This window comes from Cibotium barometz, chromosome 1 (genome assembly GCF_041138505.1).
Source record: "Cibotium barometz isolate CiBa-2024 chromosome 1, ASM4113850v1, whole genome shotgun sequence".
NCBI lineage: Eukaryota > Viridiplantae > Streptophyta > Polypodiopsida > Cyatheales > Cibotiaceae > Cibotium > Cibotium barometz.
In genome coordinates, this window is record NC_141046.1 from 60,296,810 (window position 1) to 60,322,858 (window position 26,049).

Consider the following 26,049-nt stretch of genomic DNA (forward strand, 5'->3'; position numbering starts at 1 on the left):
CAGGACAGAGAATTTGTGTGTGATTTTATGGTTGCCCCTCTTGTAGGAGCAAACATAATTTTAGGCATTTAGTGGTTTCACAAGTTTCTTCCTGATGTCAAGTGGGACAAGCACACGTTCCAGATTAATCGGAATGTGTCAAACGCCCCAATGACCATTAAGTGTGAGCCAAGAATTCCAAACTTTTCGCTCATAAGCCACTTGCAGGCTATGCGAGCAATCAGGAAAGGCACACATTGTGCGATGATATACATCCAAACAGCCCAGACGATGGCCAGTACTTCCGAGAAGTACTTGGCTCTCCATGAAAAGTTCCAGAAGTTTTTTCTTCGGGACAGGAACGGGCCCACTATGAATTTGTGGTCATGCCATTTGGCTTGATGAACGCCCCAGCTACATTCAACCGCATGATGATGCGTGTTTTCTGGGATTTGATTGGAAAGTGTGTGTTCATATTTCTGGAGGACATACTGGTATTTTCAGCTACTGTTGAGCAGCATGACATTGATGTGGAGAAAGTCCTTAAGTTGCTGGAAAGCAACGAGCTCTACGTCAATGAAAAGAAGTCGAAATTTTATTTGTTCCAGGTGCATTACTTGGGATACATAATTAGTGCAGAAGGCATTCGACTTGATCCGGCTAAAGTGGCCGAGATTGTCAATTGGAAAGTACCTCAAACAGCCTATGACATCAGATCCTTTGTGAGTATATGCCAGGCATACTCCATCCACATAGACAAGTTTTTTGACCTCTCGGCAGATCTCATCGATCTGCTAAAGGGTGTTAAGATAAGAAGACAACGGATTCGAATGACTCCACAAGCGTTGGAGGCATTCAAGAACCTCAAGGTGGCTTTATCAAAAGTGCCTTGTTTAGCACTTGCCTCGTGGGACGAGCCATTTCAGGTGATCACCGATGCGAGTAACATCGCAATTGGTGGTGTGTTACAACAAAATGGTCATCCAGTAGCTTACATGTCTCGTAAGTTACTGCCCGTAGAGAAAAATTACTCAGTCTACAATCGTGAACTCCTTGCAGTTATACAGAGGCCTTGAAACATTGGAAACATTTTCTTTATGGCCGTGACTTTGAGATTCGCACTGACCATCAGGCATTACGCTGGATTCAGACAACGCCAAGTACACAGTGGAGTGACCGATAACACCGATGGAGCCAGATATTCCAACAATTCGGTGGTATGATTGAGTACCTTCCAGGAAAGACCAATCCAGTGGGGCCGATGCTTTGAGCAGGAAGGGACAAGTGACTTCGATTCAGACCACTAGACTCGACCTTGTTGGTATAGGACTAGATGACATGATGCACACATACGGGGATTCCGAGGAATTCGGTACACATTGGGAATAGGCATTGGATGCCACAGAACCATGCCACTTTTTGATACACGATGGTTGGCTTTTCTATAAAGGCCGACTATGTGTCATGAAGTCGTTCAGGGCAGCTCTTCTCCATGATGCCCATGACGCCATTACAGGTGGTCATAGGGGCATGAATTCGACTTTGGAGAAATTGGAACGGCAATATTATTGGCCAAAGATGAGGCGAGATGTGTTTACATATGTACAACGCTATGATATTTGTCAGAAGGTGAAAGCTCCTCGTGGAAAGAAGATAGGGTTATTACAACCCTTGCCAATTCCTGAGGGTCCTTTCCAAGATATTTCAATGGACTGTCACGAATCTACCTCCCAATCCGAGTAAGCGTAATACTCAATGCTTAACTATTGTTGATAGATTTAGCAAATTTGTTATGCTTATTCCTTGCAGGGCCAATGTGACCGCCGAGGATGTTGCCCAATTGTTCATTCGGCATTGGTACCCAATTGGCGGGATTCCTAGGACCATAGTGTCAGACCGAGATGCCAAGTTTACCAGTCATTTTTGGAGGGCATTGTTTGATAACTTTGGTACTAGATTGAATTTTTTCAGTGCATTCCACCCACAGACGGATGGCCAGACAGAGATATACAACCAGTTGGCCTTTGATGTGCTGAAGTGTTATGTCCACGATCAGCAAGGTAGTGGGAATCATATTTGCCTTTAGTTCAAGCTGTTTTGAATGATTCTTTTTCTTCAGCTATTGGCAAGACTCCATATGAGGCAGCGTTTGGAAGACCTTTCGAGTTGTTTTTGACCAAGACCTCATCTTCAGCACCTAAAGCGAACAGAGTGACGGAGTCTTACCAGGAGATTTTAGAGTCAGTAAAAGACAGGTTGGCTAGAGTGCAAGAGGCCTACACTCGACAAGCCAATAAAGACCGAAGCGATATGAAGTTTTCGAAAGGGGATTGGGTTTATCTTTGGATTATGAAGCAAAGGTTGAAGCAGGTGGGCAAGCGATGCCCAAAGTTGTCTTTCAAGAGCTTCGGACCTTTTCCCATCCAGAAAAAGATTAATGAGGTTTCCATGCAGTTGAAGCTACCTCCGAGTTGGACTATGCACGATGTGTTTCACGTCAGTTGGTTAAAGCGGTCGGATCCCTTCAAAAGTTAAAGATGAGACGGAACCGATGAAGCAGAAGTTATGGTTCCAGAACAGATCCTTTTGCACCGTTTCAAGCATGGCTCAAGCCGAAGACATAGACAGTTCCTCACGAAGTTTCAGGACCGACAGACCCACGAAGCGGTATGGCTTGACAAAGAGTTTTTCGAAGACTATCCAACGTTATTGACGGATTATTTGGAGGCTATGCAGCTTCCGTCAAGTTAAGCAGAAGGGGATGTCACGTGCATCCCGCACTTGGATGCCACATAGACATATCTGTACAGAAGGTGCAGGACCTGGGATGGTAAACTGGTCCCATGTGAGCCCAGTCCGAGACGAGTCAGCCAGGGTTCCATCCTGGTCGTCCAAAGTCAAGTGTGCATTGTCCTCCACATGAGTCCAAGGTCAGGTGTGCATTGTCTTGCACATGAGTCCAAGGTCAGGTGTGCATTGTCCTGCACATGAAACAGTGCCAGTCCGCGCTGTGAGTCTCCCTCTGGAATGATGTCAGTGACTCTGTGTATCTGGTATGATACCGGATGCCAGAACACTATGTAGACAGTTAGGGTTTGCAGTTAGGAAAAGGGGCCAATCCATAGGGCTACCCCAAGAACTCTTGTGGGCATGGGGAAAGTACAGGACAATCCCCATAAGGGCCAGGAAGGCCTTGGCTGTACCCACCAGCCATGGGTAGGCCATGGGAGGGTTGTAGGACAGCCCTAGGTCACATTCCACCACAAAAGGTTTGTGCAAGTCCGGAATAATGAGTACCGGTCCCGAGATGATTGCACTCTTCAACTTTTGAAAGGCATCTCTCTCTTCTTGTGTCCATTTAAAGATTGCTTTCTTCTTCGTTAAGTCATGTAACGGAGCGGCAATGAAAGCAAAATGCTTGACGAACCTCCTGTAGTAAGCACAACCAAGGAAGCTCCTCACTTCATGGACTGATTTCAGCTCTGGCCATTCTTGCATGGCTTGTATCTTTGCGGGATCCATGCGCACACCATCTTTTGATACAATGTGACCAAGATAGTGAATCTCTGGGAGGAAGAATTCACTCTTTTTTGCATTTATGTAGAGCTGATTTTCCTTAAGCTCTTTAAACACAATAGCCAGGTGCTCACGATGTTGGGCTTCATTCTTTGAGAATACAATAATGTCATCAAAGAATATACCTATGAACTTTCTATGCTTTCTGAACACCCTGTCCATCATCCTGTTGAAGGTAGCGGGTGCATTTGTAAGGCCAAAAGGCACCACCAAAAACTCATAAAGACCAAAGGCTGTCCTGAATGCAGTCTTGTGTACATCTTGAGGTGCCACTCTCACTTGATGATACCCACTCTTGAGGTCTATTCGGCTGAAACATGCCGAACCTTCAAGCTTGTCCAGGATGTCATCAATGTGCGGAATGGGAAACCGATTCTTGATGGTTATCTTATTGAGGGCACGGTAATCAACACACATCCTGTAAGTACCATCCTTCTTTTGAACAAGAAGTACCGACGAGCAATATGGCGAGGAACTAGGCCGAACCAAAAGTTCATTCACCTGTGCCATAATCTCTTCTTGTTGACTAGCACTCACCCTGTATGGTGGCCTATTAGGTGGAGAGCTACCGGGAATTAGATCTATGCAATGATCTTCCGGCCTCTCTGGTGGCAACCTTGCTGGCAAAGCATTTGCAAAACAATCTTTGAACTCGTTCAAAAAGTTAAGCTTGAATTGATCTAATGTACTAACATCAACACTAGAATGTTCAATGGTATCACGTACAAAAACCAAGTAAGAACAAGCTGATTTCTTTATTGCCTTATTAATTTGTACATGGCTTACAAGAGGTATGGTACTTCCAGTAGTACCAACATCTATAGAGTGCTCACGGCCTCTATGTACAAAGCTGATTTTCTTCTCTTTGTAAGCCTTAACAGGCTCTAAACGGTGATGCCAAGGCATCCCCAACAAAACATCGCAACCTGTAAGAGGAGCCACTAGAAAGCTCTCATAGTCGAGGTAGTCCTGTATTTGTACACGGAGCTTACCAATGACCGGAGTTACATCAACCTGTTTGCCCTCAAAGGCGGCATCTGCATTCATTTGCATTCCCATGTCTTCCACATTGAGACCTATGGCGGCAGCCATCTGTACGGATATAAAGTTATCTGTGGAAGCATCATCAAAAAGAAACAAAGCGGGCTGATCCTTCAATTTGCCCCAAGCCTTGCATATGACTCTACTCTTGGGCTCATGCCCTGTATTACCCTGCACATCGGGTACAACATTCACAAGAGGCTTTTGCATATTAGGCTCAGCATTCTTAGGATTCTGTGTGCATTTAGGATATATAGGATCTTTACTGCCACACTTAAAGCATTTTCCAGCCTTCCTGTACTCTTCCAATTGCTGTTTTGAGAGCCCAAAATTGTGGCGTTTACCCCCCGGCTTCTTTTCGGAGTCATCCTTTGCATCTCGGCCATCTTTGGGAGCATTCTTAGGTGGCTGTCCACCCTTTTTCTTGTCATAACCAGCCCTGAATTTGCTCTTGTTTTGACCTGCAAATGGCTTATTTGTGGGTGCTTTTATGTGCAAGTTCTCCGCAATCATAGCTGAGTGTATAAGCTCTTGTATGGTCTTATTTGGGTACACTCCCAAGCTTTGTTGGATGATGTGATGGAGCCCCGATTCAAACTTTCTCTTCTTCTCGTCCTCTCCAATCTTCATGAAGGGAGTAACCTTGAGAAGGACTTTCCAAAACTTTGCTATGTAAGAAGCAACGGACTCTCCCTCATCTTGGGACAGCCAATCCCACTCCTTGCGTACATCCTTTGCAAAGTTTGGTGGTAAGAATTGATCATAAAACTGAATTTTGAAAGAAGACCAAGTTGGGGCAGCACTTCCATCAAGTATTTTTGCAAGCCACCAATCACTTGCCGTATCCTTGAGATGCATTCCCACATGCTTGAGCATAGACTTTTCCGAAAAGTCTTCATTGCAAAAAGCTATCTCAAACTGTCTGATGAAAGCAAGTGCTTTGGTAGAGTCCATCCGTCCCTGAAAGTTTTCAAACTTTACATCCTTGTCACCGGACTTGAACTCTCGAGGCTTCTTCCTTCTATATGCATCCCTATGTACATCCTGTTCATCTGCATGATGATGATGCCGCGATGAAGATTCACGATCCCTCTTCGTTCTCTCTTGAGCCACGCTCTCCAAATGAGTGGAAAGCTCAACACGAGAATGGATATGTCTTCTTGGAGCAAAGCGGGAATGAGTAGAGGATTCCTCATCCTTACTCTTCTCTTGACCTGCATCAAGCCTAGCACCAGGGACTCTTGTCCTTTCAGCATTTGGCACTTGCTGTGCTCTTTCTGCTTGTTGTGTATCATGTGCATCACCACGGGCAGCCATGAGGGGTGGCTTCTTGAAAGCCAAACTACCATTTGCTTCAGTGTATACATCACCCTTAACCATTAGGTATGCAAGTGCAAGCTCTCGGGGTTTCTCAACATCCATTTCCTTTGCAATTGCTTCAAAAGTGACTTCATGGACCGAAGCCTTTGCCTTCGTAGCCAACACCCTTTGTACATCCGGGTCATTTTTCAATGACCTAAGCTCTTCGGTTTCAGCCCTATAGCGTCGCACTTGACGCCTCAAAGATTCCAAATCAGAATGCATAGTGTCATGAGTACCTGCATCTCCATAGACATCATTGCCTGCAGCATCTCTTGCATCCCTTGTACCATGAAATTCACGGTCCTGTGTGTTCTCCACACTGTCAGAAATGTGGCTGTCCATGACACTCAAATCAGGTCACCACTTATGATTCCAAGCCTCAGACCGTTTTCCAACGAGGGGAAAAACTGAGCTCTGATACCAATGTAACGGGAGGCGGACGCGTGTATTGGAATCGTATAAATGTGAACAAGATTCTGAGCACTTAACACTTGAGCATTACAACCACAAAGCTGAAAATGACAGTACACCACATAAAGGGGCCGATGATAGGCTGACCCCCCCCTTTAGGTTATATTACCAAAAGAGTCTGCAAAGTACAAGATTACGGGTGCCTAGGGATTCACCACCAGCCTACACCTGATTCTTCCAAATACATCATGAATGAATACATTTCAAACAAGAGAATCTGTAGGTGCATCCGCCCTACATACAGGTACATCCGCCCTGCACAAGCCTCTTCACAGGTACATCCGCCCTGCACAAGAGTATCACAATCCTCACAGGTACTCCGCCCTGCACAAGATATAAATGGATCTTTAGGCCCTGTTTCCACGCGAGAAACTGATCCAGAAACCTGTGTTCTCCGCGAGCAAGTGTCCCCAATGCTTGCCCTAAGCACCTGTTATACCAGGAATCCTTAAGACACATCCATGCTCACATATTCCATTGCTGTCCGGCCTGTTTTGTGCAATAACCAGTCCAAAACAGCAACTTTCTATCGCGAGAAATCCACCTGTAAGGGGTCCTACAACCCTGTGGAGGTCCCTAGAGCTGTCCTGTACTGTCCAAGTTGACTTTGGACACCTGAAACCAGCCCAAAACTCGCAATAACCAGAAATTACAGGTCTGAAATTTACCAACCAGCCCTTTAGAAGAGTGTGGGGATCGATATCCAAGCTTGTGTGAGTCCGGGAAGCAAGCAACCAGCCCTGTAGCAACTCCAAAAGCTTCAACCAGCTCTCCAATGTGTTCAATTATGAATAAAACAGCCCAAAAGGCCTCTTGAAGGAGGCGCCTTTCTCCAGTACCACCTAAGGGGCTTGGTGGGTACACATACAGGCTGACAAGTGTCCCCATAAGGTGTCCAGGTAGGTGTCCAGCCCATAGTGCTCCATTTGTCCTGTTTGTATAAGTTTAGGTCCAACCAAATGGGAAATGGCCATAAGTTGTCCGGACTTCATTAATTTTGGTCCAACCAAATGCGAACGCATTATAAGTTGTCCGGCCACTTATTAATGAGTGTGGACCTGCAAACCAATAAACTTTAGTAGTAAATGAAATAAGCTGTAAATTGAGTGTGGACGCACTTACCACCTGCAAAACCCATAAGCCCACAGTTTTAGGCCCAAACAGGAGTGCACACACGCGTCCACAAGGTGCCCGGGCGTCCCCGGTCCCTCGGACTTCACAAGCCAAAATAACAAGCATTGTCCAGGCAGCAAGACAATGTCACACAAAGTAAAATAAAGTTATGGCATGCATCATTTATGCATTGTGCACATGTAAACTTGGAGAACCACCTATCATCATTCTTGTACTTGAAAATATTCCGCCTGCCATCATAACACACCATGTGTGCATGGCCGGAATCCACACGGGCACCGCCCGAAAGTCCACAAATGTCCTGCCATGTCCTTGGACTCATATGCATCCACTCATATGATCCATACACATGCCCAGGTATAATACATACATGCATCCGCATGTTTCTAGGCCTGACACGCATCCGCATGTCCCTAGAATATAGGGATTTGTGACACCACGTATGAAAGCATGCGCAGATTTAATCAGCATTAAATGTTGTTTATCCAATCGTGGGCTGATTTTGGGACAGCCAACTGCAGTAAATCTGGCCGACTGCTATCCTGGAGTAGTATAAATACCAAGGCCACAATTCATTTGTGTTCTCATAATTTGCCAAGTGCTGAAGCTGAAGCAAGGGCCAGGAGAGCCCAGATCAAGCTAACGCAGAAGGGGTGAAGGATTGCAGGTCAAGGGCAGAGATTACTCTCAGCCAAGAAAGGTTCATTCAGTCTTTTATTTTCAGTATTTCACATCATTCTAATAAAAGCAAATACACCATTCATGGTGGGGGCCCTACAGAGGGTATTCGGAACCCAATATTGTGTTCTCTTCTCCCTCTCTCTCTCTCTCTCTATTTTTCTGCACATCTACATCCAGTTTTGTGCGTTATTTTCGTATCGACAAGTGTGCTGTTTTCTGAGCATTGAAGTTACCGATCTCCCTCCAAGCTTCCGCATGTTACAACCACGCTAGGGGTGCATGGTTTTCCACCGCTCTTGCCCCTCCCTCACAGATGTTGGCACAGCAATTTTCTCGTCTAGAGTGTGGTTCTCAAGCAGGAGGGGAGCCCTCATGAGCCAGGCCATCAACTTCTCACACTATTAGGATCCTGGAGGCCATTGAGCTGGCTTGGTTCACATCATGGACAGAGCTTGAGCCCTTCGAGGTGACGACCGGGGCCACAGTAGCAAGGGCTGAGGGCACCACCTGTGAGGTGCTGTTATTTGTGTTAGAGGGGACATGATGCCTGGCAGTTGCCCGAGATTGGCAGGCCCCTGTGCTCCTATCATGTGCTCCTATGGAGAGATCTTTGATGGCTGATCCAGAACTGCTGAGACGAAGGCTGTATATGCTACTATAACTCACACTATGACTAATGAACTATGTAGAGAAGGGGTTGGCCATGTATCTATATAGGCATGTATACGCAGGGCGGCCATGCCATGACCACAAAGGTCTGCAGTCACGGTCGGTGCCATTGTCCGCAATGTAGACTCCGCCCATAAGGATGTACTAGAACCATAGTCACAAGAAATGTTTCGCCCGTTTTGTCACTTCAACACGTTTCGTATCGTTTCGTCTCTATGAATGAAATAGAGAGGTTTCAAAGTGAGACTTCTCAAATCAAAAGTGGCATCCTCACCAACATCACCTTCTCTGATAATGCCCTAGTGCTGATTCACCTAGGAGGTACGTGGCGACGAGTGAGCGAAAAGAGGACTCCCAAATCTCCTCAATGCGGTTGCAGACCTCAAGATCCCCTATGAGAGCATCGAGTATCCTGGAAGGGAAAAGTGGCTTCTGTGCTGGACAGCACCCTCTTGGAGATCAGCACTTTTCTCCATCAACCGTCCAAGAGCAACTGGAGGCCTTTCATTAGCAGGAGAGAAGCTTGCGGCGCAACCTAGCCTCACTTCAATGCCTTTTGGAGCAGAACCCAGATACTGGACAGTTAATGGGTGATTGCTCAGATGGGCCTGCACAGCTCTTCACCACTGAGAAGAATAGGGTATAGTACCATACGACACCTAGGCATCCTTTCGGACCCACACGGGAAACAGGGTGACAGGAGAATTCTTCGCCTCAACACACCCTCACCACCGCAAGGATGGCGTGCGCCACACTTGCCTGGGCCCAATGGAATGGTGGCATTGACTTCTACTCCCAGCTGCTTTTGGTAGACCCCTTTGTTCATCTCAGGAGCAGGCACGTCAGAGGGTGTGGCGGCACCAGCGGACAGCCATGTGACGATCTTCAGCGACCACTGGATGCCCCCCTTCTCAGCGGATGATCTGGAGAAGGCTCTTCCTCACCAGAAATGCACGGGCAAGGATTGCTTCCAGTTTTCCTCTTTTTAGTGACACTGGGATTGCATGAAGGCTGGCAGAGGGGGAGAACAAGCTTGAGGTGTGCCAGTGGTGCCCCATCACCCTCATTGGCATGGCCTACAAAATCTTCGCTAAGGCGATCGGCTTCAAAATCGCATCCACGGCACCCAGACAAGTTTCATCCCAAATAGGAGCATCCTATATAACATTTTCGCCTTTTGGGAGGTGACTGCCGCACAGCCAAGTCCTCATTTAAGGTGCCCACAGGGTACATTATTCTCTCTCGCTTGGTGCGTCAGGGCTTCCCCCTGGCTCCTGTTCTCTTCCTCATCGTGCATAGGCAATGGGTAGCTTCCTGCAGACACAGCATGGGTCTTCAAGGCCTCAGCTTGCCCATCCGCACCTTGGAGGAGCTCTTGGATGCAGAGTTTGCATATGACACTGCAGCCGTCTGAAGGTGGCAAATGATGCAACTTGGCTACTAGAGCCACCCCCTGGCCCGCCTTCAATTGGAACCAAAGTAGTGGCATTGGAGGGACCCAACCTACCATCCGGAGGCCCCATGGAATCATGGTATCCCGTTTTTCCAGCACTTGGCTCACTTGGAACAGCGCATTTTTTGCTACCGCCCGTTGGCAGGCCCAAGGCTTACTCTCTAACTTTCTCCCAAATTACTGGCATAGGCTTTGGGATAGCTTCTAGCCTTAGAAGGTTATCCTCTTCCTTTGGCTCTAGCACATTGCAGCTTAAGCTGATGGCACCTAGCTAGCGATTGTGGCATGACCATCACTCAACCACATTGCCTTTGGGACTGCCCAAAGGCCCAGCAGGTTTAGTGGAGGATCCTCACATTCTTCACCAGCACCCTCCGCTTTGTTACTTGGGTCCCAATTGCTTGGGCTACATAGGACGGCACGGATCTACTCTGAGGACGAGGACAGTGGCCTCACCCTACAGCTCACCCACTTTCATATCTCTATGATTCCCGCCTCCTCGGTCCCATCACATCAATTGATCCCAACGTTGTCTTGAGACATAGGCCACCATCGTATAAAGCTGCACATACCCACTGGCACAGCACTCACAGGCGTCCCTGATATAAAATAAGAGATGTAATTCCAATAACACGAGTGATTTCTGTAACATCTGATCCCCTTAGTTTGGAGTTTGCCACTGATGGGAGATCATCAACAGCATTTCTGCTTGGCATATTTGTAAGCTAGATGCAGAGAAGCCATTGATGGCACTGCCACTCGCAGAGCGGCAACGATCCGCTCCATTTGGTTGGACATCATCCACACCTTGCAGGGACGATGGGAGTGCCTTTTAAGTGATTCGGAATGGATGCAGCATTATCATGAAACCTTCCTACGCAAATGGAGTCTCCTCACTAGAGGGGGTAACAGACCAATTTGCCTCCCTGCAAGAGCAGCCAGCTGGAGAGGGAGCCGTACCTCTTTATTTTTCAGTTTATACCTTCATCGATGGATGTATATGTCTAGCTCCACATGAGAGCAGTTCTGTAGTTCACTCTTTGCGGATGCTTTTCTCTTATGACTAATGAAGGATCTTTTCTTGGGAATCAAAAAAAGATATTCCCACACTAGTCAAAGAGGAAGAAAAACAAGCTATACCTGGTGGTCATTGCTTGGGATGATGGCATCATGCTCCTCAGTCCAATCAACTTCTTTATTCAAATCTGGAGTTGCTGAGAACCCATAAACGACCGGTCCTTTATTTTGCAACCTGTTTGTGACCTGAAGAAAAGAAAATGCCAAGATCCATGAGTATGCAAAGGCGATATGATAATAAATCACCTTCACGGAAGGGAACAAAGTACCCAAAAACTACTCACGACAATTCTCCTGACAAACAAGGAATTTGTTGCAAATACATGGGAGTAGTTCCTCCCCATCTCCACATTTTGAGTCGCATAAAAGCTCAATAGCAACCACAATGATCCTGAAGTATTATATAAACAAACAACTCAGATTCCTCCAAACCTTTGAATTAGTTACTACGCTCAGTGGCTAAAAATCAACCTAGTACCGAACCCTTGGCACTAGTAGGTTAAAAGCAAAACAATCGAGTTATATGCATTACCCTTGAAATACAGGATAAATGCTTGGAAAACAGTCAGCAGAGCCCTTGCCCAAGTGGCTATAGCACCACACTGCCTAGAAGTGGGCGTGGATCTGACACTTTAATATTCGATTTATGATCCACAACAAAATAAAATAAAACATAAAATACAAACAAATACCATGAATCATTTCAGAGAATAGGGAGTCATCCAGAAAAACAGCAAAACCTTCGCCCATGAGCAATCACTACAGGGGTCACTGGTCAAGAAGCCGATAATGCCATATGAGACCAACATCAAAGCTATCCTGTTGAGCTCAGAAGCTGTAGAGGTGTCCCATCTAATATCATGTTCCAAAGAGAGGAGCAGTGAACAATGCCTGCTCATTGAAAGGGGTCAAGTGACCATTGCAAGGGCATCTTCTCTGACTCAACCTTGCTATAAGTTTGGGGTGCTAACAAAGTCACTAGGGCTGAAGTATTTAAAACCCAAAGACAGCATGTATAGAAATCATGTTTTACTTTGACCATAGGTCTCTTTAGAAAACTTTACTAAGCTTCTCAGCTTGCCAAGCAAAAAAACCCTTTGTCGCTCCTGGTAGTTGTCCAGAATCCGGCCCCTAAATCATGTTTATTTCCAGGTAAGCTGTGACAGTGAATGGATCTGGACTTCACTTTGTGCAACTTTCTTGATTTGGCCTCTTTATTTTCTTAGGTAAGAAGCTCCTTGGCAAGTCGCACTAGAGGGTGGCTTCACACCATATGAATGGCCAAGCAGGATTGCGGACATTGCACAATGTGGGTGGTGCACAGCATGCAGACACCAATTTGCACCTTCGCATATTTGTCCTGACATCTTTATGCCATGCCATGCCCACCCTTTTCAATTTCTCATTCCAGCATGCCTAGTCTTGACAGCCACACATGGCCTCATGCCAAGTCCAGACACCGAACAGCCACATGTGACCTCAGATTCTTACCATGCAATCTTCTCTGGCCCCCAAGCCGCTTCCATCCATGGGCTGTGGTGAAGTCATGTGCCAGCTCCCCCCAAAAGTTTCTGTTTTGAGCAGCCGTGCAAGGGCTCAACAGCCCCACTGGTAGTGAAGCCTATCTAAGTATTCTTCTTGCAAGTGCATAGTTGCCAAACCTTCCGTACAAAATGCATTTCAAAAATCATGAAATGTTTCTTGAAGGTTTCATACAAGGGGGGGTGTCTCCAATACTTTTTTGGTTGGGGTTCAAGCCAAGATAACAGAAATTATGCAACACATCAAACAATCAGCACAAATTCAGCAATTCACACCTTTATAAACACACCCAGGTTGTACGAAATGCATTTCCTACAATCATGAAAGTTTCTTGAAGGTTTCATACAAGGGAGGGTGTCTAAAATACTGTTTTGGCAGAGCTTCAAGCCTAGATAGCAGAAATTATACAATACATCAAACAATCACCACAAATTCAGCAATACACCTTTATAAGCACACCCGGGTCACTGTTTTGGCATTTGGAAGCAAGAAGGAGCATTGCACGCTGTCACGAGCTGGAGCGTGGCAGCACAAAGCAAGTATGGTCGTGCAGATTTCAAGTAACAGGTGGATTTGACACCTGTGCCACACATACTTTAAATTTTAAAGAAAACTGCCAAAAAAAAAAGAGTTTCAAACGTGCAAAACATTTTTCAAACATTTTTTTAGTTTCATATTGTTTGAAACGAGTTTGGATGCAACTATGTTCAACAAGTGGTATCCACAAAGCTCTTTCAATTATCAAGACCACCTGGATGACTCCCTTTCTGTCTCTCTAATAGTCTCGGTGCTAAGACTTGCTTAAGAGCCTGAGAAGTTGCTCTTTAAGATATTAAGATGAGCATGTCTCTCGGCACAGAAGTGAATGTGGCTGCTCTCCACCAATGGAAGATACACCATTTCTTCGAAATGAGCATCATTGCTGAGATGGACAAGCTCCTCCAGATCCAGATGTAAATCTCCATCTTCCAAAGAGCAAGCTTATATGTTGAAGATGTTAGAACCTCTAAATATCAACCGAAAGATAGGCCACACTGTTGGAATGCACAGCGGAAAAATAAGACAAGTGCTGTAGAGAACAAAACGCAGAAGTGTAGAGAGAGAGAAACTGTATAAACTCTGCTATATACACATGAAACCGATACAAAAATAGGTGCGGGGGCAAGGGTGGTATTTATACCATCCTCAAGTATTGGTCGGCCAGGTCAAAAAAGCCGACAGGCAGCCTGAGATGTCCAAGACTGAAGAAGATGCAGTTGGCCAGCAAAAAATCAAGTCGGCCAGGACAAAAATCCAGTTGGCCAGGACAAGTGTAGTTGGCCAAAGAAATACAGCCCCCACGACCAAAAAAAAATAGGGAGAAATATGGAAAAATGGGGAAAAAATAGAAAAGGCTCTTGGGCGGGTACACCCACAACAAAGGCCCTCAATGTACAAATAGGAGATGACTGCTAACACCCCCTCTCCGCTCCTAGATGTGGAACCAACCCCAGTGAGCTGGAGTGCTGCCGGAGCATAGCCTGAGGTAGAGACTTCGTGAAGAGGTCTGCCGCATTGTCCTCCGTCGAACAATAAATAAGCAAGATGTCACCAGCCAAAATCTTCTCACGAACAAAGTGATATTGTATCTCTATGTGCTTGGTCCGGGCATGGAAGACCGGGTTCCGAGCAATGGCTACACAGCTCTGGTTATCGCACTCGATGACCGTGGGTTCCTTCTGTGGAAACCCAATCTCGCCAAGCAGCCACACAACCTCACAAGCAAGTTGTAGCGCCACAAGCAACCCAATACTCTACCTCTGTAGACAACAAGGCAATAGTTGGCTGCCTCTTGCTGCTCCATGAAATAGCTCCTCAGCCAAGGGTAAATCAGTAGCCTAATGTAGATCTCCTCATGTTTGGATCTCCTCCCCAATCTGAGTCACTCCAACCTTGGAGTCTGACTCCGTCCGTCATTCCCCCTCTAGTGTCATAGAAGAGTCCAAGATCCTTCGTACCCTGCAGATACTGCAAGATCCGCAATCTTGCATCCCAATGAGTCTTCAAAGGCGTCTGTATGAATGAGCTCAACAACCCCACAGGAAAGCTCAAGTCCAAATCTGGTGTTCAGCAACCAAATCGATGAACCAACAAGCTTCCGATACAGAGAGGCATCAACCTACTCACAAGGAGCATTCACGTAAGTTTGGTGTTCGGGTCCATCGGTGAAGAAATAGGCTTGCAGTTCTCCATCCCAAAGGTCTCCAGCAGCTCATGAACATACCACTGCTGAGAAACAAAGAACCCCCTCTAGGTCTACCAAATCTCCAATCCCAAGAAGAAATGGAGTAAGCCTAAGTCGGTCATCTCAAAGTCCTTTGACAAGGCAAGCTTCGTCATTGCTATGTGCTCCACATGACCGCTAGTGAGAATGAGATCATCCACATTGTCACATGCACTCTGCACTCAGTGCATGGTGACAAACTGGCTCATCATCAGCAATGCAACATTTGTACATTATTAGAACCCAATAGGATGATATTTGTCGTACGCCGTGACCCCATTGTACATCCTCAGTCCAGGATAAGTTAGGCACGAGCTACGTAGGTCATTCCTTAGCCTTAGCGGGTTAGTCAGTCAGTCAAGTCCCTTAACCCACTTGGAGAGAATCATTCATGCATGTAGAGTCAATAGAAGCCTTAGGGTTTGCATCAGAAAGCACTCTGCATCCTGCATAATATGCATTCATATGCCTGTGCATCATTTAGAACATCTCAAAAACCTTGGGAAATTTACTAGGATTTATCTAGTATTTTTTCCATATTTTATGGTATTTATTTAGCATTTATTGTCATTTATAAACATAAAGTTTATTAAATTATGACCAGCCAACTTGACCAACCCCTATCTAGTATAAATAGGCTTGCATAGGGCTTAGTTCTTCATTCAGTCTTCAGTTTGCTAAGAGCTTTCCTCCTCAGCGCTAGGAGCATTCCCTGCCTTCAGCCCCGCTCGGGAACACCAACGTGAGCTTGATCGAGAACGTATGTTACTCGAGCACCAACGGGAAAAGGAGGCCATACACTTGAGGTATCAGCAGCTCTCCTCAGTCTCCCCAGTCATAGGTGTCACCAGCCCGCAGTCCGAAGCAGCATCCATCACCGTCATTCGCAGTCAACCAAACTTCAGTAAGTATGATGGTAAGTGTGATCATTCATCAGTTAATCAATTTATTCATCAGTTTAATGCTCATTTTCCATTAGCTAGGATCACACACCCACAAGATAAAGTCCACTTAGCAGCTCCCCATCTCACTGGTGAGGCAGTCACTTGGTGGCAGCATTGGTCTAGTATTCATACAGACCAGGCCACAGGTGTCACAACCTTTGATTGGGACATCTTTGTCCATGACCTGAAGACCAGATTTCTCCCGCCCCAGTACATGACCGGTCTGAAAGATGAGTTCTATCGACTCAGACAGAACGGATCCCCAGTGCTTCAGTTTTCCGGTAAGGTTATTACTTTAGCACAGCAGTTAGGGCTATTTGCGCAGGCCAAGATGGAGCAATTCATTCGTGGATTGGACTCACATTCGGTTCACAGTTCGTAACTTTGAACCAAGTACATATGACCGGGCTCTAACTCTCGCTCAGAATGAAGAAATGAAGATGAACGGAGGCAAGCCCAAGCAGTCATCACAGTCTAGTACCAAAACCCAACAGGGGAAGGGTAATTTGTCTTCTAAAGACACTATTCATCTAATTGGGGTTAATTTAAGTTGGAAATAGAATGATAAAAATGAGAAATTGTCAGCCATACAAAGGAGGTTATGACAAAATTTTCTAGAATTTTGTGGAAAAGAAAGTTTATTTTTATGTTATTCCAAAAGAGTAATCCCCACCGTTTGTGCATTCTAAAAGAAATATTCTAATTTACTCCATGTACATATTCACCTATGAATATGCATGGATATCACTGATATTAATTATTAAAATTAATTTCAATGCATAGAAAGATGCATAATGGAAATTGTTTTATTTTAAAAGTGTTATTTTCATTGAATTTAATACAATCCTAGTTCAGGGGGTAAGGAATCCAAGCCTAAGAAGACCCCTGAGGAAAAGGCTCAAGCAGGCACCACTGGAGGCTATCTTCCTCCAAAGGAGCAAAGACAGTATCAGTCAGAAAATCGATGTTTTTTCTGTCATACCATTGGGCATGGTAAGAAGGATTGTCCAAAAAGGCAAGCGGAGCAAGCCTCCAAAGAGCCTTCTGCCACAGTTGCCGCAGTATCCCCCGCTCCTCCAGACCCGCCTACTACCACCAATGCAGTTCAGATCTTACCTTCTATGCATTCCATGCCATCCGTGGTACTTGATGCTAAGCAGGAGGGTGAGGCAACAGCCACACAGAAAAGCCTCATCCGAGCTTATGGCTCTGCCAAGGGCCAACAGTTCATCATCCTTTTTGACATGGGCAGTTCTGAGGACGCCATCTCTCCCCAGTTGGCTACCAACATGAGTTGTACCTTAGTGCCCTATCATTTGGAGGTAGATGGGTTTACACCTGGTCTCCCCACCCACATTTCCTAGAAGGCACAGCAATTTGCCTTTGAAGTTCAAAAGGCCTCATTTCATCGAGATTTCATTGTCGCTCCTCTTTTGGGATGTGACATGATCTTAGGAATCCAGTGGTTTCGTCAGTATGAACCTATTCCCAATTGGGGGCAGGACACCTTTATCATCTCTAAAGGTTTTCCTGAGCTTGTCATGATTCGGGGGAATAGAAGTATTCTTGGCATTCCTATGATTTCTCATCTCCAAGCCCGAGGAGCTATGTGCAAGGGAGCAAAAGGAGCATTGATTTATGCTCAGACAGCTTCTATCTCATCAATAACCGCTGTCTCATCATCTTCAGTCCCTCAGTTGGCAAATCTCCTTTCTCATTCAGACATTTTTAAGGATGATCTCCTACCCAGTATCCCACAGTCAGTAGAACCTCCTAGCAAGTTTCCCTCTTGTCTTTCCAAGACTTTCAAGGGCAAGCTAGAACAACAGTCAGTTCTCAAACATTTGAAACATGTTCCTTATGGACACATTTTCACAGTCACCAGAGACCACCAAGCACTTAAGTGGCTCCCGATGATGCCAAGTGCCCAGTGGAGTGCTCAGCACACTAGACAAAGTCAGCTCTTCCAACAGGTTGGAGGAATGATTAAGTACATCCCTGGTCAACATAACCCAGTAGCAGATGTTCTTAGTAGAAAAACCAGCATCCAGACCAGTCAGGAGTCTACCATTCTCAACATCTCTGGAAAAGACTTAGAAGATCAGTGTGTCGATTCCGCAGAGTTTGGTACTCAACCTAGTTTGGCCCTCAATTTTGAGCCTGGCCATTATTCAGTTCACAGAGGCATGTAAGTTTAGACGAGATTGGGTCTCTCAGTGCATCATGAAACAAGTGGACAAACATTGTCCCAAGCTTTCATTCCATAGTTTTGGCCCTTTTCCAATAGTCAAAAAGTTAAGTGATGTCTCCATGAAGTTAAAGTTGCCTACCAGTTGGACAATGCATGATGTTTTCCATGTTTCTTGGCTAAAACCATATGTTGGTCCAGAAGTGTTTGATGTGTCAGATGAACAACAGCCAGACGTGGTAGACGAAGCAGAAGTTATTGAGCCCGAGCAGATCCTTCTTCATCGTTGGAAGCATGGTTCTGGTCGACGGATACGTCAGTTCTATATGAAATTCCGAGATCGAGATACCCACGAAGCCGTATGGCTAGACGAGGAGTTCTTCCAGGATTACCCCCAGTTGTTGGCGGACTACTTGGAAGCCATGAACCTGCCGCCAAGCTAAGCAAGAGGAATGTCACATGCACTCTGCACTCAGTGCATTGGTAACAAACTGGCTCATCATCAGCAGTGCAACATTTGTACATTATTAGAACCCAGTAGGATGATATTTGTCATACGTCGTGACCCCATTGTACATCCTCAGTCCAGGATAAGTCAAGCACGAGCTACATAGGTCATTCCTTAGCCTTAGCCGGTCAGTCAGTCAGTCAAGTCCCTTAACCCACTTGGAGAGAATCATTCATGCATGTAGAGTCAATAGAAGCCTTAGGGTTTGCATCAGAAAGCACTTTGCATCCTGTATAATATGCATTCATATGCCTGTGCATCATTTAGAACATCCCAGAAACCTTAGGGAATTTACTAGGATTTATCTGGTATTTTTTCCATATTTTATGGTATTTACTTAGCATTTATTGTCATTTATAAACATAAAGTTTATTAAATTATGACCAGCCAACTTGACCAACCCCTATCTAGTATAAATAGGCTTGCATAGGGCTTAGTTCTTCATTCAGTCTTTAGTGTGCTAAGAGCTTTCCTCCTCAGCACTACGAGCATTCCCCGCCTAGACTAATCCAACCCTTCTGGAGCTTCTGCGTTAGCCTCTCAACACCCTTGAAGCTTGCGTTTTTGCTCTCACCAGTCCCTGCAGTTTAACGCAACACATCAGCAGTCTTATTCAACAATCCTAGCAGTTTAACGCAGCACCACAGTCCTTACAGCCCTCAGGCGCAGCCATCTGTACCCTAACACAGCAGTTTTGTCCTTTCAGCCTACAGGCGCCTGCATACAGCACTCTTTCACGTCCCAGTTCAGTAGGTACCCTCTGTGTTTGAGAATAGATACCACCAGCAGGTATTCAGGTCAGTTCAGTCCTGCGTTTGCAGTTCTACAGCAGTTTACCTTGCGTATTCAGCCCGACAACAGTGCCTCCGCCCTCTGTGCATCATCCATACATGCTACAGTCATCTGGTGAAGGTAACATATCATTCATAAGCATTTTCAGCATATTTACATAGCTTAGCACAGTCTACCGCAGTCCTTTCTAAGCCTCAGGTGTGCAGCCCCTTGGGAAGAGTGCATAGGCTCGAGATCAGTTCATTGAGGTGTTTCTACAGCCGTGTACAGTTCAATCAGGCTTCAAATCCTCTGAGATCTTGCGTTTGGCTTATCTACAATCCACAGTCATTCTCTCTAAAGTAATAAAGCAAATACTATCTCGTTATCGGGATAGGGGGCCCTTCAGTGGGTAATTTGGGACCCAATCTGGTGTACAGTTCTCATATCTCTCTCTCATATCTCTTTAAAGTTTGAAGTATTAAAGTGGATTGCTAAACTCACGAAACTCAGGATACAGAAGACGGTGTGAGCATTTGTGTGACAGGATCCTCCAATACAAAGACTTCCACTGCATATCACACACATAAAGGATAATCAACGTGACCAAACCACGTTCTCGAAAGAGATACAAGTTAGGATCTGCAAACTGATCTCTGAAAACCTGTCCGTAGAAAGAAGGAATCAATTTTCTGATTCCAAGCCTTGGCAGCCTGCTTAAGACCATACAAGGCCTTCCGCAACCTGTAAACCATCCCCTTTGATCCCGGAACCTCAAAGCGTGGAGGCTTCTCAACATACACCTCCTCATGCAAGTCACCATTAAGGAACACAATTACATCCATCTGATATACGGGTCACTGCTATAAGAAGAGGCAAGGGCAAGAACTGTCCGAATTGAAGTTGTAACTATTTGGCCCTCCTAGCTCTCTCACATAATGAAATCCATGCCCGGACAGCAGACAGGTGGAAGAAGACATAGGGACAGGGTCCATAAGGTTTGATTAAGAAAAAGCACCATTCTTGGTCAAAAAGCAAGAAAAAACAAAAAGTCAAACAAGGTTGACCGCGAGCCAAGGGCACCATTGGAAAGAGGAGACTGAGCCGGACCAAAAAGCTAAAAGGCGCTTTCTCAAAAAGCATCTCTAAAGCCAAAAAGCAAGGCCTTAAAGCTAGAAAAGCAAAGCACCAAAAGTTGAGGAACATTTTATTAATAAAAGTAAAAAGAGCAAAAGCAAATGCAAAAAGAGAAAAGCAAAGCGTAAAAAGGCAAAGCAAAAGCATGAAGGCTTTTTGGCAAAAAGCAAGGTCTCTTACAAGTATAAAAAGGATTGGACTTCTCTTGTAGTACCATGAACAAGATCATTCAAGATTGAAGGAGATAGTGGAGAGTGTGTGGCCATCATTATGGTCATGAAGTCTCCAACTTGCTTTTCAGATGTACGGTCAGCCCTAGACTTGGATGGGCATATGCATGGGCAATACGGACGCATGTACGGACATAAATTTCAGAAACCCTAAAACTGTTCCAAAAACCCTAAAAATTGCTTTTTGGATGTTTTTATCGCCCAAAAACCATTAAAACAGGTTTATATTAGTTTTCTTGCGAGAAAGAGCTTTTCCATGGTTTTCCTCATGGACAACGCTATAGGAGTTGTGGAGATTACTCATGGGATGAGCGAGTGTTTCTTGGATTTGGACATATAGCTTGGACATGGAGAACTTGGGCATAGAGCTTGGACATGGAATATGAAGCTTGGACATGGAACATGAAGCTTGGACATAAACATGGAACTTGGACATATAGGTTGGACATGAAGCTTGGACATGAACATGGAACTTGGTTATGGAACTTGGACTTGGACTTGGATCTAGACTTGGACTTGGACTTGGATTTGGATTTGGATTTGGTACTAGCCCGGTGAGAGATACTTGTGGGTCATCCACGTGGTGTGCTCGACATCAGAGATCTTGTACGTCGACATCGACATCGACTTGGATATCCTACATTGGCATAATTATTTGTTTTAAATTCATTGATTGTATTGATCCTGGCCAACGTGCCCATGGATTGTTCCTAAAAGGAGGCAAGGCCTGTTCCCCGCTCAATGTGGTGTACTGTGCAAGATCCCCATTCCCTTTTCTCTCTCCCCTCTCTCTCTTTATCTTTTTATCTCTTGGACACGTGGTTGAGTCTATCATTGCACGCCCCGCTAGGCTTACAGTAGTCATCCTCGCTGTCGGTTGCAAAGGTATCCTCATAGTCGATGCCAGGCCGCTAAACATAGCCCTTAGCCACAAGTCTGGCTTTGTGCTTGTCCACCGGCCCATCAGACGTATACTTGGTCTTAAAGACCCACTTGACACCAATGACCGACCGTTTTGACGGCCTTGAAAACCAACTCCCAAGTTTTATTCTTCTCTATGGCATCCAGTTCCACTTGCATGGCTTTCTTCCAACTTCCAAGTCTCCTGAGAAAGAGCTTCTTTCACGGAAGTGGGCTCTTTGTCCTGAATGATACGAGACATCAAAGCATAGTTTACCTATAACAGCTCCTCTGAATCACTTTTGTCACGAACTCTGTGCGATCTTCGAGGTCTATCCTTTGTGGTCCACTCAGAGGGAAGCTCTGTAACACCTAACTGGCGAATGGTGTCTAACAACCACTTTGGTACTCGAACAGAACGTGGAGCCTCCTGCTACTATTAGGGCTCATCTCCAACCTTGGGCTCAACCTCTACAACTGACTGAGGCTATCTAGCTGGAACAATAGACTGGGAATCATCCTCATACTCATCTGGTTCTCTAAGAAGTGGCGGCTCATCAACAGTGGAAGCTGGACCATGCTCATCAAAGCCAACATCTCTGCTGACAACAACCTCGTTCCACTCCGGGCCATATAACTTGTAGCCTTTGGAAAGAGAGTTATATCCCACAAATACAAGCTTCTGGGACTTCGAGTCAAGCTTCCCCCTCTGCTTCTTTGGAATGTGAACATAAGCATCACTCCCAAACACACGAAAAATTGGAGACATCCAGTTTCCTGCCAAAATAAGCCTCAGATGGAGTCATCTTTGGTACTGAAGTCGCCGAAGATCGGTTGAGGATATGGACAGCCGTAGTCATAGCCTCTCCCCAAAGTGGATGAGGAAGATCACGATGCTCTAGCATCGTCCTCGCCATCTCCACCACAGTCCCGTTCTTATGCTCAACTTCTCCTCCTTTGTCAGCCCGAAGAGTCTTCACCTGCAATCCAGACTCCTTCTCCACCATAACATACCACTCCTTGAACCGAGCAAAAGACTAATCCTTCTGGGAAAGAAAATTAGTCCTTCTGGGGAAAAGAAAGTAAACCATGTAAATCTACTACAATCATCAAGCAACATAAAGTACAAAGAACCTCCCAAGGATGGGGTCTGCATAGGTCCACAAAAGTGTGTGTGCCAACTCCAAAGGTTTCGAAGCCTGCCTAGTAGCCTACTTCGAAAACGATTCCTTGTGCTGCTTACCACGAATGCAAGAACTACACCGTCCCTACCTGCTGCAACACCATCTGGTCTCGGAAAGCCCACCGCAGTGCATCCACATTCAAGTGGCCAAAACGAAAGTGCCACAAATCACCAATCTGAGTATCAGAGAAGAGAGTGGTGAGAGTTTGTAGATACCATTTTCCACTCCACCTTCCCATATAACTTGGCTGTTTCTTTGCCCCATAGAGCAACAGAATGCTCCTCAAACCTCATGCATTAACAATAGATAAAAACCAAGTACTAGGACGTAAAGAACACGAGAAGAATGCTTCCCCTCTTTGCCATTGGGAATAATCTCCATCATGCCCTCACTTTGAATCGATATAGTGGAATTGTCACCAATGAAAATGCGACTTGACTGCCATTTAAGATCTTGTAATAACTCTTGAGAAGAAGTCATGTGCCTGGAAGCACCACTATCGAGAATCCACTCCCGAGTATCCCTGGCAGTGAAACCAATTGCCTCCCTGCTCGAAGAAGATGAAGCATCTATGTCCAAAATCTCCAAGTGCAGAAAAGCTGGAGTCTTGGCAGCAGCTGCAACTAAAGAATTAGCACTCTCCTCGGTACTCCGCTAAGGACATTTCCTTCAATAGTGACCTTTCTCGCCACAATTGTTACAGGTCCACTCGGCCTTCAAAGTATTACACTTTGAATCGGGCTTCTTCTGAGAACACTTCTCCGATAAAGACTTCCCTTTGCTCTTATGACGGCCTTTCAACCGTTGGCCAATCAAGGCCTCAGAACCTCCGCCTTGTGGAGGGTTCATAAAACGCTCTTCCTAATCCAAGACCATAGGCACAAGCTCCTCCCATGTGATGGTGTTGAGCCTGCCACTGGTGATCAAAGAGGAGAAAAAAGCTAAATATTGAGAGGTCAGATGAGAGAGCAAAGTGATGGCCATGTTCTCTAAAGATATCTCCTTCCCAGTCCGAAGAACCTCCTGCTGAAGAGCCTATAACTTGTTGATGTGCTTCCGCATCGTCGAAGACTTTGCAGGATTCATCACTCGCATCTGCACTTCCCAGGAAATCCACTTCATGGGTGATATCCTGTTATACAGAGAAGCCAAATGCTGCCAAATGCCTCTAGCCAGCGTCATATGTTTGATATGATTAATCACCTGTGGTGTGCAATTAAGGAAGATGAACGAACGCACACGGGCATTGACACGATCCATAGTCACAGGGGACGGAGGGGACAGACCCTTGGAACGGGGGGACGCCGTCCCGGGAACACTATGGGACGGGAACGAACGGACGTCCCCAACTGGGCGTCCCTCACAAGGGACGGCGTTCCGAGGACGGATCCAGGAGGGGATGGTTGTGGGGGACGACTGCATGGGAACGCTGCAGGTTACTGTTTGGGCAATGGTCACATTTTTTACCCTTTTTTTTGGCCGTTTGGGAGGGGCTTTTCATGGGCCTTTAGCCTTGGCCCATAGGCCTTGAGCCTTTGAAGCTTTGGACCTTGGCCTCTCTCTTGCCTCCCTCTCTATAACGACACACACACACACACACTCCCTCTCACACTTCAAGCTTTAGCTTCACACACACACACACACTCTCTCTCCCTCAAGCGGCGGCAAGCCTCAAGGGCCAAGGTCTCAAGTTTCAAGCTCTCACACAAGCAAGCTGTAGCCTCTCAAGACACTCTCTCCCTCACACACACTCTCTCAAGCTTCACACACAACCCCCCCCCACCCACCCTCACACTCAAGTTCTCCCTCAACTTTCCAGGCTCAAGCCTCACTCACTCTATCTCTCTCTCTCAAGCTGTCAGGTGACAAGGAGGCATTCATCATCCATGGCATCCTCCTCGTGGCAGTGACTCTTCAAGTTCCAACTACCTATAGAAGGACGACGGGATGGACATGGTGGAATGAGGTCAATCACACCCCATCCCCTCATGGAGGTGGTGCATAGCCATGGACATGCAACCTTTGCCCGTATAGGCAAGTTGGTGGTACTGACAAAGTAATTTTTAAGTGTTGTTCCTGCCCCCGTCCCCGTTCCCTACATATGGTCGTCCCCCGTCCCGTTCCCGTCCCCGTCCCCCGTTACCGTCCCCCGTCCCTTCTGACTATGACACGATCCCATAACTGTGCCTGAGCCTCCCATTCTTTCCGAGTAGAGGGTAAAAGCTCCCCGTCCTCTAACTCCGGCCGTGGAACATCAACCACAATGAAATCAGCCAAGTCATAAGACTCCAAGACAGACTCCATCATTACCTTCCAGATGCCGTAGTTGGTCTCGTCCAACTATCAATCCACCAGGAATGTGGGGAGAGTAGGGATCTTCACGTGCTTCTCAGCCATCTCAAGCAAATCTACCATCTCAAGGGTTCACAAGGTCTTGTGAAGGGAGGGTGGGTGGGGAAAAAAAAGGTCTTGTGAAGGGAGGGTGGGTGGGGAAAAAAATGAAGAAGAGGCTGCAAATAATATGCAAGGTGGCTGTCGAACAGTGATGGCCGCCTTCTACCCGATCTCCCAAGTCCCGAACAGCCCAAGAAATCTCCAATCAGCACCAAAAATCAGCAAATCCTCAAGCTCCCACTGTCTCCAAGCTTCAAGCCACCTGGGGCTCTGATACGATGTCGGAATGCACAATGGAAAAATAAGACAAGTGCTGTAGAGAACAAAACGCAGAAGTGTAGAGAGAGAGAAGCTGTATAAACTCTGCTATATACACATGAAACCGATACAAAAATAGGTGTGGGGGTGAGGGTGGTATTTATACCACCCTCAAGTACTGGTGGGCCAGGTCAAAACAGCTGACAAGCAGCCTGAGATGTCCACGACTGAAGACGATGCAGTCGGCCAACAAAAAATCAAGTCGGCCAGCACAAGTGCAGTTGCCC

At 46.0% G+C, this 26,049-nt stretch overlaps 1 protein-coding gene across 1 annotated transcript in view; it reads right to left on the minus strand.

The window, feature by feature from the left end:
* LOC147642259 (E3 ubiquitin-protein ligase APD2-like) overlaps window positions 1-26,049 on the minus strand; it is a 66,882-nt gene that overhangs the window by 35,994 nt on the left and 4,839 nt on the right. Inside the window, exons 2-3 of the mRNA XM_086804457.1 lie at window positions 11,728-11,834; window positions 11,507-11,629 (exon numbers count right to left, since the gene is read on the minus strand). Coding sequence (XP_086660583.1) covers window positions 11,507-11,629; window positions 11,728-11,834 — 230 coding nt within the window. The remainder of the gene's footprint in view (window positions 1-11,506; window positions 11,630-11,727; window positions 11,835-26,049) is intronic.